A 14769-nucleotide genomic window follows, 5' to 3' on the forward strand; every position below is an offset into this window, starting at 1 on the left:
GCTAAGGAAATGTTGAAAAACAAAAATAAAACTGGCGGCATCACGCTACCTGATTTCAAGCTTTACTACAAAGCTGTGATCACCAAGACAGCATGGTCCTGGCATAAAAACAGACACATAGACCAGTGGAACAGAGTAGAGAGCCCAGATATGGACCCTCAACTCTATGGTCAATTAATCTTCAAAAAAACAGGAAAAAATATACAGTGGAAAAAAGACAGTCTCTTCAATAAATGGTGCTGGGAAAACTGGGCAGCTATACGTAGAAGAATGAAACTAGACCATTCTCTTACACTGTACACAAAGATAAACCCAAATGGATAAAAGACCTCATCGTGAGACAGGAATCCATCAGAATCCTAGAGAACATAGGCAGTAATCTCTTCGATATCAGCCACAGCAACTTCTTTCAAGGTATGTCTCCAAAGGCAAAGGAAACAAAAGCGAAAATAAACTTTTGGGACTTCATCAAAATCAAAAGTTTCTGCACAGCAAAGGAAACAGTCAACAAAACAAAGAGGCAACCCACGGAATGGGAGAAGATATTTGCAAATGAGAGTACAGACAAAAGTTTGATATCCAGGATATATAATGAACTCCTCAAACTCAACACACACAAAACAAACAATCATATCAAAAAATGGGCAGAAGATATAAACAGACACTTTTCCAATCAAGACATACAAATGGCTATAGACACATGAAAAAATGTTCATCACCAATAGTCCTCAGGGAGATTCAAATTAAAACCACATTGAGATATTACCTTACACCAGTTAAATGGCCAAAATTAGCAAGACAGGAAACAACATGTGTTGGAGGGGATGTGGAGAAAGGGGAACCCTCTTCCACTGTTGGTGGGAATGCAAGTTGGTGCAGCCTCTTTGGAGAACAGTGTGGAGATTCCTCAAGAAGTTAAAAATAGAGCTTCCCTATGACCCTGCCATTGCACTACTGGGTATTTATCCCAAAGATACAGATGTCCTGAAAAGAAGGGCCATCTGTACCCCAATGTTTATAGCAGCAATGGCCACGGTCGCCAAACTATGGAAAGAACCAAGACGCCCTTCAACGGACTAATGGATAAGGAAGATGTGGTCCATATACACTATGGAGTATTATGCCTCCCTCAAAAAGGATGAATACCCAACTTTTGTAGCAACATGGAAAGGACTTGAAGAGATTATGCTGAGTGAAATAAGTCAAGCAGAGAGAGTCAATTATCATATGGTTTCACTTATTTGTGGAGCATAACAAATATCATGGAGAACAAGGGGTGTTAGAGAGGAGAAGGGAGTTGGGGTAAATTGGAAGGGGAGGTGAATCATGAGAGACTATGGACTCTGAAAAACAATCTGAGGGGTTTGACGTGGCGGGGGGGGGGGTGAGAGGTTGGGGTACCAGGTGGTGGGTATTATAGAGGGCAGGATTGCATGGAGCATTGGGTGTGGTGAAAAAATAATGAATACTGTTTTTCTGAAAATAAATAAATTAATTGAAAAAAATAATAATTGTTTAAATTTGTATAATGTGAACAGATATACCTTAATAATACAGTAATTTGAGCTACTTCTTTTTCCTTTACAAGTATGCAAGAGAGATGTATGTTTTAAAGACTCACTACAACAATTAAAATTATTTTTACATTTACTAAAAAAAAACCCTTAAAAATAGAACTTCCCTATTGACCCTGCCATTGCACTACTGGGTATTTATCCCAAAGATACAGATGTCGTGAAAAGAAGGGCCATCTGTACCCCAATGTTTATAGCAGCAATGGCCAATGTTGCCAAACTGTGCAAAGAACCAAGATGCCCTTCAAGGGACGAATGGATAAGGAAGATGTGGTCCATATACACTATGGAGTATTATGCCTCCATCAGAAAGGACGAATACCCAACTTTTATAGCAACATGGACGGGACTGGAAGAGATTATTCTGACTGAAATAAGTCAAGCACAGAGAGTCAATTATCATATGGTTTCACTTATTTGCTTATTTGTGGAGCATAACAAATAGCATGGAGGACATGGGGAGTTAGAGAGGAGAGGGAGTTGAACCATGAGAGACTATGGACTCTGAAAAACAATCTGAGGGTTTTGAAGGGGCGTAGGGGGTGGGAGGTCGTGGTGCCAGGTGGTGGGTATTATAGAGGGCACGGATTGCATAGAGCACTGGGTGTGCTGAAAAATAATGAATACTGTTATGCTGAAAAGAAATAAATTTAATTAATAAAAAAAAGAATGCCATAAAAAAATAATGAATACTGTTATTCTGAAAATAATAAATAAATAGATAGATAGATAGATAGATAGATAGATAAAAAATTAAAAATAATTTTTGTCTGGGACAAATTCTTGGGTAACATAATCTGCGATTGCTAGTGTTTTTAGCAGATATACCGCATTCATAGTAATGCAGAGATATTAAGGTTCCTGATATTTTCTACATAAGCTAAAGCCAAGTTGGGAGTCAAGAACAGAGGATTGAGGTAGCGAGGGAAGCACAGAAATTGAGAGTTTGGGTTTGAGATACTCCTGTGAAATGAAATACCAGAGGAAAGAGCTCCAGGTTGGGCCGCAGGGAACCCAAGTAGGAAACGCAGATCTGCGGAGGAATTTGTAAAGAAACATGCCCAGGTCTCTGGGGAGTAAACACCTTGGGAATGTAGCACAAATGTGCAAATGCAAATACGCGTGTCCGGAGTGGAGGGGAAGCAACACTTGGTGGCATGGTCAGACTTTACCATATCCTAAAGAGCCACGAGGAGTCCAGCACCACGGAGCGGGCAGGCCCAGCCAGGTTACCTGGGAGCTGGAGGAAATCTCAAGGTGTCCAGCCAGAGGACCCTGCAGGGGAACGGGGCAGCACTATGCTGAGGGGAGTCCAAGAAAAGAAACAAAGGTGAAGGTGTGTGGCTGAGCCGGCGAGAGGCCTGGAGACATCCAGTGCCCCTGAAACAAGATGGAAACAAAAGGAAAGCGACCAGGGAAAGAGGCCCACCTCCACCCAGAGGAAGACTCAGCCGCTGGAGATGCTGCCCCTGAACCAGGAGGAAACGGAAGGACGCCAGAGAAAGAGGAGCGCGCTCCACCTGCAGGGATACCTCTGAACTGCAAGGAAAGCCAAAAACGAAAAATCTGGCTACCGGGGAAGAATTGGTGTGCGTTGCAGGTGGGAGGGGAGCTAGGGTAGGGCGCCCAGGACACAAGGAGACACTGTTTACATTTTGTAACTCCAGTACACTGCTTTCCTAGTCCTCGTCCTGCCCTGCATGGGGCCATCCCTGAGCTAAAATGAACGCATGGAGAAATAGAGGAGAAACTGGTTTGCCTCTGAGCTTCAGAAAAGCTAAGGCATCAGAAAGCAAAGACAAGAACCGCTGGCATATTACAGATGGCACCCAAGAAAATAGTGCTCACCTGGGGTTCCTGGAAAAACCAAAGAGGAACCCGTTCCTGAGCACCTAGGCATGGCCAAATTCACTCCTGATTCAGACCCATGCATTGAGCAGTCACTGGCACACTTGGGCACCTTCCAGTCAAGGCCAGGGCCAAAATTACCACATGCAAGTCTCTCACTCATGACTCTCTGGCCTCCTACTTACCCCAAAACGGAGAATGACCCATCCTACCAGTTAGGTAGAAGTGACCAGGCTTACACAGCCTAACCCCTCCTCTCTCTTCCCATACCCTGTTCAAATCTGTCACAATTTAACCCAGGAAATCTGTGCTCTTTACTCTAGGCTTGGTGGTCCAGAAGGGCTACTCCCAAGTATCTTAGTAAGAGAATTGCCTGTCAGGCTGTTGGAGTCATCAGTACAAGAACCAAAGGACAGCTCCTGGCTTGGTCTCCTCTCTGTCCTCTCCAAGAGCTAAGAGGTGAAGTTCTTTATGTTAACTTTAATGGGGTACATTGGCATAAGGGTGTAGCTCTGTTGCAAGAGAGTCAGGATGCTGCATGGGTCTGGGTCTGACAGTTAAATAAGCCACTGTGTGGAGAAAGCATTCAGAGCCTGAATGATGTAGACATCACTGACCTTCTAGTAGGTGAACACCACTAGCATGAAATAAGCCATAGTTAACTTTTCTTTAATTTTAAAATGTTCTCTAAGATTATCAGCTCCATATATCTAAATCTACTAAGAGAAGAAGCAAACCACTACCCATACACCAAATCCAACCCACAGCCTTTTTTTATAAAAATGTTTTATTGGAACACAGTGTAGTGGTATGAATGGTGGCCCCAAAAATGATATGTCACATCCCAACCTCCAATACCTGTGAATGACCTCATTTGGAAAAGAGGTCTTGGGGTTCCTGGATGGCTCAGTGGGTTAAAGCCTCTGCCTTCGGCTCAGGTCATGATCCCAGGGTTCTGGGATCAAGACCTGCATCAGGCTCTCTGTTCAGCAGGGAGCCTGCTTCCTTCTCTCTCTGCCTGCCTCTCTGCCTACTTGTGATCTCTGTCTGTCAAATAAATAAATAAAATCTTTTTTAAAAAGTTGTTTAAATAATTAAATAAATTAAATTAAATACATAATTAAGGATTTCGAGGTACAATCGCCCTGAATTATCTAGATGGATGCTATATCCAGTGACAGATGAGCTTATAAGAGACACAAAGGCAAGAAGTACATAAAGATGAGGAGAACACATGACTACAGAGGTGGCGATTGGAACGATGCACCCACAAAGCCCAGAAATGTTTGGAGTCTCCAAAAGCAGGAAAAGCAGGGAATAGAATTCCTCTTAGAGCTTCAGGACATAGCACAGCACTACTGAGACATGGATTTTAGAATTCTGGCCTTCCAGAACTGTAACAAAGTAGGTGCCCATTATCTTAATTCACCTAGTTCTTGATGAATTGTTAGAGCAGCCACAGGACACTCATACTGACGGCCACGCCCACTTGTGCACATACTGTCTATACATGTTTATGCACTATAGTGTCAGTGAAGTGGTTGCAACAAAGAACATAGAGCTCACAACCCCCCCTCCAAATATTTAGTATCCAATCCTTCACAAAAATGTTTGTCAACCTGTGCTCTAAGTTGTTGTCAGTTACTAATATTTCCAAAGTAGATGATCCTTCTGGGAAAGAATGCTCTAAATAGCCTGCCTGGGGAGTATAGCCAGAAAAATTCTGCCATGTGAGCTTAAAGATATGAACGTGTTTACTCCAGATTGGGGAGGGAAAAAAACTAAGTAAGTGGACCTGGGGGACTTTTGCAAAGAAAAGTCTACGTGTGCAGTCAAATTATGAGCTTTTTTTATTACCCTCCACCAAACACAATGACCCATCTCTATCTACTCTTCTTCCATGTAACTACTCAACACTTGTTGGGAGTTGGATGTGGTTCAGATCCCTGTTCACAATCCCAAGTCGAAATGCTTGGGACTCACGGACTCTTGAAAAATACACCTGTTTCTGTCTTTGATAGAACAAGAAATTCCATGTCAAATATTGAGGAAATGTTTGAAAAAGAAAACAATGATGCTCAGGCCCATGGAGAAAAGAACACCATGACTTAGGGGGGCCATGAGGTGGCATAGACATATCTGACATCCAAGATGTTCCCAAGAGGACAACCCCAGCAGAGGAGAAGTTCTTTTTCATTTTGGTTCCCTCACCCATGGGAAACAAGTTTCTCAGAGAGCAGAGTAATAACAGCACAATTAACTTAATGAGAATTGTCAGAATCCAACCTCCAAGGAACTATAAATAGTAAATATGCAATGTCCTCGCCTCATCTACAGCTCAACTGTCTGGGAAGAAGAAGTTCAGCCAAGCCCTCTCAGAGAACAGGTACCTGACGCCACTTCCCTGCCCTTCCTTGGATATCCATCTGCCAGGAAATCAAGGACACAGAGAACTAGAGGTGCCCCAATGCCATCAGGGTGCCTGCTGTGGAAAACAGGTAGGGGGGGGGGGCAGTCAAAGCTCTCAGAGGATGAATTTTGGGTGGTACAAATGGGGATAAGTTGCCGGTGAGAGTCCACTTAATTAAAGCATGTTACATAACTCCATTCCTCCGTCTCTCAATTTCTCCTCCTCTCAGTTTTTTGGCAGCCATCACAAACACCACTGTTCTCCTCTGTCAAGACGCCCCTGTATTCTTTCATCTGGAAAATCTTCATTTATTCATTCAAACAAGAAACATTCTCTGGGATTCCACACAGTTAGGGCATACGAGTCCATTCATACATCTTCTGATCTGTTAAGTTCCTTAATGTTCTGTGCCTCAGCTTCCACATTTGTAAAGTTGGGAGAATAGAAGTACCCACTTCAGAAGGTTAACATGGTGATTAAATTAAGAGAGATGATGCTTGGGAGGGTTTTTTATTGTCTCTATTGCTTAATAAAAACCTAACCTGTTCATTGTTATCACTGTGTTACTGCAAACACATATTCATTTGTGAAATAAAAATATAGTAATGATAATAAAGAAAGCTAAGGCATAAAAAACACAATATATGTATTTGACACATGGAGGTCCTCAAGAAATTTTAGCTAATTTAACAAAGGCATCATTCTCATTTACTGTGTATTTGCAAGTTTCCAGTTCCTATTCCAGGAGATTTATATTTGTGTTAACATGTGAAACGATTGTGACCTATTTTTTCCTATGTAGGCTCCACACCCAGTGTGGGGGCCAGCGGGAGGGCTTGAACTCACCACCAGAGATCAAGACCTGAGCTGAGATCAAGAGTTGGAGGCTTAGCTGACTGAGCCACCCAGGTGGCCCTGTGACCTATTTTCTAAATGTAACTGCACATATAAACACTACTGGGTTTTTTTCCTCTTGTGCCCTTTTTTCTTTTTGTGATTTTTGTTTTTGAATAATGTTACATTTACAGAAAAGTTACAAAAATAGTTCAGAGTTCCCATGGTAATGAAAACATTTTGGAATCAGATAGAAGCAATGATTGCTAAATACATTAAATGTATTTTCTTGCCATGGAATGTTACTTTAAAATGGCTCCTGGGTTTTACATAAGTGTTTTGTATCAAATGCATTACCAAAATCATACTCAGTCCAGAGGTTTTCAGCTGCCAACTCGCTACCCCCAGTCAACCCATTATCTTCATAGTGAAAGGTGTTGTGTTTTCCATATTTAACATCCCTTACATCTTTTTCTTCTTGAATTACATTAGCTGTAATTTCCCAGGTGTTGATAAACAACAATTGAAATAGTAAACTTTTTTTCATCTTTCAAACTGTCATCATTTTTTTCTTCCAAGATTTTATTTAAATTCAAGTTAGTTAATATGTAGTGTAGTATTGGTTTCAGGAGTAGAATTTAATGATTCATTACTTACATATAACATCCAGTGTCCATTCCTTCAAGTGCCCTCTTTATTCCCCGTCACCCAATTACCCCATCTCCCTACACTCCTCCCCTACAGCAACCCTCAGTTTGTTCTGTATAGTTAAGAGTGCCTTACGGCTTGTTTCCCTCTCAGTTTCCATCTTATTTATTTTTCCTTCCCTTCCCCCATATTCATCTGTTTTGTTTCTTAAATTCAACATATAAGTGAAATCATATTTGTCTTTCTCTGACTTATTTCATTTAGCATAATACCTTCCAGTTCCAACCATGTCGTTGCAAATGGCAAGATTTCATTATTTTTTATTTTTATATTCTAATTTTCTGCATGACACAATTTATCATTAAGATTTTTTTTCAATTTATGGCCCAGTTATTGATCATTTCTTCTCTTATTTCTCTTATTTTTAGACTTTTTATTCAGAGAGAACTATTCTCAAAGGTTATATATCTTCATATAAATTTATATTTATCTATTTTCTTCTGAAAGATTGTATGGTCTCTTGTTCCCCACTTAACATTAAACATTGAAATTTATTAGGGAACATAGGTACCTGGCTGACTCAGTCAATAAAGGATGCGACTCTTGACCTTGGGGTCATGAGTTCAAGTCCCCTGTTGGGTGTAGAACTTATTAAAAAAAAAAAAGTAAATATTAGAATCACTAAATCATACACCTAAAACTAATATTACACTGTATGTTAAATAACTGGAATTTTTTTTAAAAACTTTCTAAAAAGAAATTTATTAGGGAATACGGAGACAGACTTAACATTATTTTTTCTTGTTAATCACGAAACACTTATTGCTCTAAAAGACACTGTAATATATCTAAGAATTTTAAAAATGCAAGTTAAGTTGATAAAAATATTTTTATATATCCTAAATTATGGTGAACATCTTATAAAATTACAAAACTCCGGGATTATACTTTTGAAAGAAATGAAGCACAACTCTTACTATAAATTTGAGCAGTATTGTGGGATTTCATACCAAGGCAAAAAGACCTAAAGGTAAGTAGGTGTTGTAAATTAATATTTTTTGGAGAAAGTATGTAAATATTATAGAAAAATTTAAAATTATTAATGAAATCCCAAAAGTGCACATACTTTATAAATACAAAAAAAAAATCAAAAGCTTTCCTAATGTAATAGCAGTATCAGAGATACAATTTGGGAGAATATCATTACTCACAACATTAAGCTAAAATACATTAAAATACTGTGTAGAAATCCTGTCATTTGTGGCACCATGAATGAACCTGGAAGACATTATGCTATGTGAAATAAGGCAGACATAGAAGTACAAGTACTTGCATGATTCCATTTACATAAAGTATCTAAAATCGTTAAACTCACAAAAGCAGAGAATAGAATGTTGGTTGTCAGTGGCTGGGAGGAGAGGAAATAAGGAATTGTTTCTCAGTGGGTGTAAATTTTCTGTTGTGCATGTTGAGTAATTTATAGAGATCTGATGTATAATAGACTGAGTATAGTTAATAATACAGGATAGGATACTTTAAAATATGTTAGGAGGATAAATTGTGAGTATTCTCAACACACACACACACACATCTACTCAGAATAATACAAGGAAACTTTGGGAGGTGACAGATGTGTTTGTTACCTTGACTGTAGTCATGATACCACAGGTGAATGCATATGTGCAAACTTACCAACATGTATATATCAGATATGTGCAGTTTTCATAATCAACTATACTTTGATAAGGCTAGGAATAAAAGATGAACTTATGTAAAGACAAACTCAGTATTTAGAAAGTCTAGGACACTAAAATCAACAGATGAATGGATAAAGAAAATGTGGTATACATTCATAATGGGATATTGCTCAGCCATAAATAGAGAATATAATCTTGCCACTTGCAACAACATGGATGGATCTAGGGGATATCATACTAAGTGAAATCAGTCAGTTAGAGAAAGACAAATGTATGGTTTCACTCAAATATGAATTTAAGAAACAATATAAGTGATCATAGGAAAGAAAGAGAGACAAACCAAGAAATAGACCCATAACTCTGGAGTACTAACAGAGATTGCAGAGGGGAGGTGGGTGGGGTGTGATTTAAACAGGTGATGGGGAGGAAGGAGAGCACTTGTGATGAGCTCTGGGTGTTGTATGGAACTGTTGCACCACTAAATTCCACAACCTGGAACTAATGTTACACTGTATGTGAACTAACTAGATTTTTTTAAGCTTCTTTTTTTATTATTAATTTCTTTTTTTTAAATTTATTTTCAGCATAACAGTATTCATTGTTTTCGCAGCACACCCAGTGCTCCATGGAATACATGCCCTCCCTAATACCCACCATCGGGTCCCCCCAACCTCCTACGCCCCCTCCCCTTCAAAACCCTCGGGGTGTTTTCCAGAGTACATAGTCTCTCATGGTTCATCTCCCCTTTCAATTTCCCCAAATCCCTTCTCCTCTCTATCTCCCTATGTCCTCCATGTTATTTCTTATGCTCCACAATAAGTGAAACCATATGATAATTGACTCTCTCTACTTGACTTATTTCACTAGCATAATCTCTTCCAGTCCTGTCCATGTTGCTACAAAAGTTGGGTATTCATCCTTTCTGATGGAAGCATAATAGTGTATATGGACCACTGGCCATTGCTCCTATAAACATTGGGGTAAGATGGCCCTTCTTTTCACTATATCGGTATCTTTGGGGTAAATACCCAGTGTGCAATTGCAGGGTCATAGGGAAGCTCTATTTTTAATTTCTGAAGGAATATCCACACTGTTCTCCAAAGTGGCTGCACCAACTTGCATTCCCACCAACAGTGTAAGAGGGTACCCCTTTCTCCACATCCCCTCCAACACACGCTGTTTACTGTCTTGCTAATTTTGGTCATTCTAACTGGTGCAAGGTGGTATCTCAATATGGTTTTAATTTGAATTTCCTTGATGGCTAGTGATGATGAACAATTTTTCATGTGTCTGATAGCCATTTGTATGTCTTCATTGGAGAAGTGTCTGTTCATGTCTTCTGCCCATTTTTTGACATGATTATCTGTTTTGTGTGTGTTGAGTTTGAGAAGTTCTTTATAGATCTTGGATATCAGCCTTTTATCTGTACTATCATTTGCAAATATCTTCTCCCATTCCGTGGGTTGCCTTTTTGTTTTGTTGACTGTTTCCTTTGCTGTGCAGAGATTTTGATCTTGATGAAGTCCCAAAAGTTCATTTTTGCTTTTGTTTCCTTTGCCTTTGGAGACATATCTTGAAAAAATCGATTCCATTTACTATATCACCAAGAACCATAAGATACCTGAGAATAAAGCTAACCAAAGAGGTAAAGGATCTGTACTCAAGGAACTACAGAACACTCATGAAAGAAATTGAAGAAGACACAAAAAGATGGAAGACCATTCCATGCTCTTGGATCGGAAGAATAAACATTGTTAAAATGTCTATACTGCCTAGAGCAATCTATACTTTTAATGCCATTCTGATCAAAACTCCACCAGTATTTTTCAAAAAGCTGAAGCAAACAATCCTAAAATTTGTATGGAATCAGAAGAGACTCCAAATCACTAAGGAAATGTTGAAAAAGAAAAACAAAACTGGGGACATCACGTTACCTGATTTCAAGCTTTACTACAAAGCTGTGATCACCAAGACAGCATGGTCCTGGTAAAAACAGACACATAGACCAGTGGAACAGAGAGCCCAGATATGGAACCTCAACTCTATAAGCAAATAATCTTCAATAAAACAGGAAAATATATACAGTGGAAAAAACACAGTCTCTTCAATAAATGGTGCTGGGAAAACTGGACAGCTATATATAGAATAATGAAATTCGACCATTCTCTTACACCATACACAAAGATAAACTCAAAATGGATAAAAGACCTCAACGTGAGACAGGAATCCATCAGAATCCTAGAGAAGAACATAGGCAGTAACCTCTTTGATATCAGCCACAGCAACTTCTTTCAAGATATGTCTCCAAGGGCAAAGGAAACAAAAGCGAAAATAAACTTTTGGGACTTCATCAAAATCAAAAGCTTCTGCACAGCAAAGGGAACAGTCAAGAAAACAAAGAGGTAACGCACGGAATGAGAGAAGGTATTTGCAAATAACAGTACAGACAAAAGGTTGATATCCAGGATCTATAAATAACTCCTCAAACTCAACACACACCAAAGAGGCAATTATATCAAAAAATGGGCAGAAGATATGAACAGACACTTCTCCAATGAAGACATACAAATGGCTATCAGACACATGAAAAAATGTTCATCATCACTAGCCCTCAGGGAGATTCAAATTAAAACCACATTGAGATATCACCTTACACCAGTTAGAATGGCCAAAATTAACAAGACAGGAAACAACTTGTGTTGGAGGGGATGTGGAGAAAGGGGTACCCTCTTACACTGTTGGTGGGAATGCAAGTTGGTGCAGCCACTTTGGAGAACAGTGTGGATATTCCTTCAGAAATTAAAAATAGAGCTTCCCTATGACCCTGCCATTGCAATCCTGCATATTTACCCCAAAGGTACAGATGTTGTGAAAAGAAGGGCCATCTGTACCCCAATGTTCATAGCAGAAATAGCCACAGTCGCCAAAATGTGGAAAGAACCAAGATGCCCTTCAACGGACAAATAGATAAGGAAGATGTGGTCCATATACACTATGGAGTATTATGCCTCTATCAGAAAGGATGAATACCCAACTTTTGTAGCAACATGGACGGGACTGGAAGAGATTATGCTGAGTGAAGTAAGTCAAGCATATTTCTTGACTTAGAGAGTCAAGAGAGTCAATTATCATATGGTTTCACTTATTTGTGGAGCATAACAAGTATCATGGAGGACATGGGGAGTTAGAGAGGAAAAGGGAGTTGGGGTAAATTGGAAGGGGAGGTGAATCATGAGAGACTATGGACTCTGAAAAACAATCTGAGGAGTTTGAAGTGGTGGAGGGGTGGGAGGTTGAGCTACCAGGTGGTGGGTATTATAGAGGGCACAGATTGCATGGAGCACTGGGTGTGGTGAAAAAATAATGAATATTGTTACGCTAAAAATAAATAAATTAATTCAAAAAAATTAAAAAATAATTTTAAAAAAGGATATGTCTCCAAAGGCAAAGGAAACAAAAGCTAAAATGAACTTTGGGACTTCATCAAGATCAAAAGCTCAATGTGGTTTTAATTTGAATCTCCCTGATTGCTAGTGATGATGAACATTTTTTCATGTGTCTGATAGCCATTTGTATGTCTTCATTGGAGAAGTGAACTAACTAGATTTTAAATAAAAACTACACACACACACACACACACACACACACACACAAAGAAAAAAGAGACAAAAAACTCTTAACTACAGAGAACAAACTGGTCGTTTGTGGGTGAGGATTGGGTGAAATAGGTGAAGGAGACGACGGAGTACACTTATCATGATGAGAACTGAGACATGTATAGAATTGTTGAATCATTATATTGTACACCTGAAACTAATCTAAGTTTGTATGTTAACTATACTGGAATTTAGAAAATAATTTTTTAAATGTATAAATAAATAAGTAAATGAGAAACCCTAGGACACTATACTTATAAATTCTATTTTTGCTGAAATTATATAGGGACATTGATACTATAAATTAAATATAAATGATGATTAAAAATAATAATATTGGTGGGGGTTTTTTAGCAGAAGGAACACGCAAGGTCCAGAGGATCTAAGATAAAGAAATTACAGAAAGGCAGTACAATGAAAGAACCTGACAAAGATTGGAAGATTTGCCTGGCATTCAAGAATTCTCCATTCCCACAAGCACTGAGCAGAAAGCACAAGAGCAGGCATCAAGGATGATTGCTTATGGATGAAAACAAGCACTAGAGCAAGGCTCCTCAAACCTGGTGTGCACCAGAGTCCCCAGGAGGGCCTGTCAAGGCACAGAATGCTGGCTCCTTACCTCAAGTGTCTGGTTCATTAGGTCAGGTGGGCCTGAAAAATGTGCATTTCCAACACAGTTCCCAGGTGGTGCTGATGATGCTAGTCAGGGATCACAATTTGAGAACCACTGATCTTAGAGAAAATTTTTCCAGGTAACAATGGTAACCATAATTTGTCAGCAATGAAGGCCAATCATTAGTCAAAATGAATGATTTCATGAATCCCCTGAGTTTGGATTAAGGAAATTACTATCATTCGGGGAAATGTTTATTTGGAGTGAATCTTGTGCTGCTTTTTTCCTCCTTCTGGGCAAACCCAGTAGCCTCATGGAAAGAGGAAACCAAACAGGAGTTGAGAATTTTCTCCTCCAGGGATTCTCAGAGGAACTGAACATGCAGTCTTTCTTCTTTGGGCTGTTCCTGTCCATATTCTTGGTCACCTTCACTGGGAACCTGCTCATCTTCCTAGCCATCTGCTCAGACTCCCACCTCCACACACCCATGTACTTCTTCCTCTCCAACTTGTCCTTTGCTGACATCTGTTTCACCTCCACCACCATCCCCAAGATGCTGCTGAACATCCAGACTCTGAACAAAACCATAACATATGAAGGATGCCTCAGCCAGATTTTTTTTTTCATTGTATTTGGATGCCTGGACAATTTACTTCTGACCGTAATGGCCTATGACCGCTTTGTGGCCATCTGCCACCCCCTGCACTACTCAGTCATCATGAACCCCAGGTTCTGCGGGCTCTTGGCCCTGGGGTCCTGGTGCATCAGTGTCATGGGATCCCTGCTCGAGACCTTGACCCTTTTGGGGCTGTCTTTCTGCAAAAACATGGAAATCCCACACTTTTTCTGTGATCTTCCTGAAGTCCTGAAGCTTTCCTGTTCTGACACCCTGATCAATAACATAGTGGTGTATTTTGTGACTATTGTCCTAGGTCTTTTTCCTCTCTCTGGAATCCTCTTTTCATATTCTCAGATTTTCTCCTCCATCCTGAGAATTTCATCAACCAGGGGCAAGTACAAAGCCTTTTCCACCTGTGGGTCTCATCTCTCAGTGGTGTCCTTGTTCTACGGCACAGGCCTTGGGGTCTACCTCAGTTCTGCAGTGACTTCATCTCCCAGGACAAGTCTGGTGGCCTCAGTGATGTACACTATTGTCACCCCCATGCTGAACCCCTTCATCTACAGCTTGAGGAACAGGGACATGATGGGGGCCCTGGCTGCATTCCTCAGGAAGGTGGTGCCTCTCAGCATCAGGACCATTATAGGACTCTCCTGAGTACCTGGGCACACGATACTGAAGACCACAAATCTTAGTTTCCTTCATGCAATATTTTTTATTTTTCCTAATTTTACATGTTTTCAAGAAAGACTTTCCTTGGTTCTTCCCTGCCCTCTATTTTTCTTCAGGTTCCCTTGTAGATTCCTTTTTTCATTTTGTAACTAGTAATTTTAACTTGATATGAATAGAACCTGCTATTTTCTCAGTAAC

The 14769-nt window shown here is 39.8% G+C and overlaps 1 protein-coding gene across 1 annotated transcript; it reads left to right on the forward strand.

The window, feature by feature from the left end:
* Positions 1 to 13593: 13593 nt before the first annotated feature.
* On the forward strand, positions 13594 to 14556 carry LOC131823668 (olfactory receptor 7C2). Its single transcript, XM_059160279.1, has one exon. It carries the CDS (start codon positions 13594 to 13596, stop codon positions 14554 to 14556), a length of 963 nt encoding a protein of 320 aa, XP_059016262.1.
* Positions 14557 to 14769: the final 213 nt, after the last annotated feature.

Source organism: Mustela lutreola, chromosome 2 (assembly GCF_030435805.1).
Source record: "Mustela lutreola isolate mMusLut2 chromosome 2, mMusLut2.pri, whole genome shotgun sequence".
Lineage (NCBI taxonomy): Eukaryota > Metazoa > Chordata > Mammalia > Carnivora > Mustelidae > Mustela > Mustela lutreola.